This window comes from Tenrec ecaudatus, chromosome 1 (genome assembly GCF_050624435.1).
Source record: "Tenrec ecaudatus isolate mTenEca1 chromosome 1, mTenEca1.hap1, whole genome shotgun sequence".
NCBI classification, from domain to species: Eukaryota; Metazoa; Chordata; class Mammalia; order Afrosoricida; family Tenrecidae; genus Tenrec; species Tenrec ecaudatus.
Genome location: NC_134530.1, coordinates 179,245,981 through 179,248,437, shown reverse-complemented (window position 1 = coordinate 179,248,437; position 2,457 = coordinate 179,245,981). Strand labels below are relative to the sequence as shown.

General features: G+C 47.6%; 1 protein-coding gene across 1 annotated transcript; it reads left to right on the top strand.

The window, feature by feature from the left end:
- The first annotated feature begins 1,421 nt into the window (after positions 1–1,421).
- On the top strand, positions 1,422–2,096 carry LOC142437195 (dynein light chain roadblock-type 1). The gene has a single exon (XM_075540465.1). The coding sequence runs from the start codon at positions 1,445–1,447 to the stop codon at positions 1,733–1,735; it is 291 nt and encodes a 96-aa protein (XP_075396580.1). The 5' UTR covers positions 1,422–1,444; the 3' UTR covers positions 1,736–2,096.
- Positions 2,097–2,457: the final 361 nt, after the last annotated feature.

Genomic DNA, 2,457 nt, shown 5'->3' with positions numbered 1-2,457 from the left:
CATTGATTATCGATACAAGCACGGCACAATCATTGATAACTTCAACTTTTTCTCCATTTATCATGATGTTACCTCTTGGTCCGGTTGTGAGGAGTCTGGTCTTCTTTGCATTGAGTTGTAATGCATTCTGCAGTCCTTGATCGTCATTAGCAAGTACTTCAAGTCCTCCTCACTGCCAGCAGGCAAGGTGTGTCGTCTGCATATCGCAGGTTGTTAATAAGCCTTCCTCTAATCCTGCTGCCACATTCTTCTTCACGTAATCCAGGCTTTTCTGATGATTTACTCAGTAGATAGATCGAATAAGTATGGTGAACGGATACCATCCTGTCGCACACCTTTACTGATTTTAAACCATGCAGTATTCTTTGGTTCTGTTTGGACAACCGCCACTTGATTCATGCACAGACTCTGCGTGAACAAAACGAAGTGTTTTGGAATTTCCATAATTCTCAAGGCTATTCATAGTTTGTTATGGTCTACATAGTCGAATACGTTGATATAATTAATAAAACACAAGTAGAACTCACTCTGGTATTGCTGATGTCAGTGGATCTTGACTGAAAGCAGAGCAAGCAGAGAATAACTCCTTACAGGTGCAGAAAGCCCCATCATTCTCCCAAGGAGTGGCTGGTAGTTTTAAACTGCTGACCTTGTGGTTTGCAGCCCAATGAGTTACGCACACCACCAGGGCTCCCTGGTGAAATTCAGGTGGGATCAATACAGGTAGCTTCTGAGTCCTCATAGCTGCATAACTCTCGCAGGACTGATGTGTGGCAGGACTGAATACTGCTCATCAAGGCAGTTCATTTGAGCTTTGATGTCTGGAGTTTCTGCTGGAATTTTATCATACAGACATGATGAATGGATGGATGAATCATCGTCCACCTGGTTGGACTCGGAAATCAGCCCCCTGCCCTCCCCAGATGTTGGGTTGAGATCACATAGTTCAAAGCTATAATCCTATAATCACAGGGCAGACATTCGGACCTGACCAGACCCCACTCTGAATCATCTCGTTAACATAAACGGTCTAAGGGTCCGCTAAGAATGACCTGGTTGGCACAAATGATCAGGTGTGGTTTGAGGGGCTCACCCTGAATGACACAAACACTCTAATGACTCAATTCCAAAGATTCAGAAGTCACTTTCCCGGAGCTGGGCGCCCTGGTGGTGTAGTGGGCTACATTTGGACTGCTAGCCGCATGCCCAGCAGTTTGAAAGGTCAGCTGTCTGTTTTGGTTTTCTCCTGTAAAGAGGGACAGCCTGTGACACCCCGCGGGCAGTTCTACCCTGTCCTCTAGGGTCGCTGTGAGTCAGAATGCACTTGATGGTGATGAGTTGTAGGAGCTCTGACTAAGGCCAGCCCTCTCTTAAGAGGAGGTCAAGAGAACGGCCCTGAGCCTGGCCAAGTGCTGGCGACGCGGAGCTGCAGGCTCGCTTCGAGATGGCAGAGGTGGAAGAAACCCTGAAGCGACTGCAGAGCCAGAAGGGTGTGCAGGGGATCATCGTGGTGAACACGGAAGGCATTCCCATCAAAAGCACCATGGATAATCCCACCACAGCACAGTACGCCAACCTCATGCACAACTTCATCTTGAAGGCCAGGAGCACTGTGCGAGAAATCGACCCCCAGAATGACCTCACCTTTCTTCGAATTCGTTCCAAGAAAAATGAAATTATGGTTGCACCAGATAAAGACTATTTCCTGATTGTGGTTCAGAATCCAACCGAATAAGCTACTCGGCTCCTTATGTTCGTCCTTAACTTAATCCCCCGCCCCCAAGCGTTAATCATGCCAATCCACTACGAATGGAATCACACACTCGAACCAATCCAGTGACCAAGGGAGAGCTGCTGCCTCACCCACCCCACCTGTGGAGGAAACCCTGCCCCACCTGTGGCTGCAGAGGAGGTCCTGCTGATGGGCCTTCTCCTTCCATGAGACCCCCCCCCCCTCATGGCACCTGGGGGTCGGAGCAAGAGCTGTGAGGAGCCGCCGCCTGCTTCCTCCTGACCTTCAGTTCACATGTCCCTTGGAAAAGTCTGTTTTTCTTTACCTAAAAATAAACTAAATGCTTGTTTAAAAAAAAAAAAAAGAGGAGGTCAAATTCCTTATCACCTAGATACACAGGGTTTTTCATAATCTGTATAACAAGAAATCTTTTATTTGCTGTGCCAGTAATCATTTTAGGTTGACCCTTAAAAATCCAGTCTTCATCAATGATAATTTTGTAGACTATAGAAATAGAAAACAACAGTACAGAAACACGGGGACACATTTGGAACCGTCCCGGGCCCTGGCCTTGCCTCACAAAGGCTATGGAAAGCTCTTCTTCCCAGGGTCCTGCGGGTGACCGGACTCAGTGGCGCCGACCCACGCTTACGACGCTCATACAGTACAGATGTAGAAACGAGGATGCGCGTTTATGAAGTACACTGAGATTTATATTCACCGGG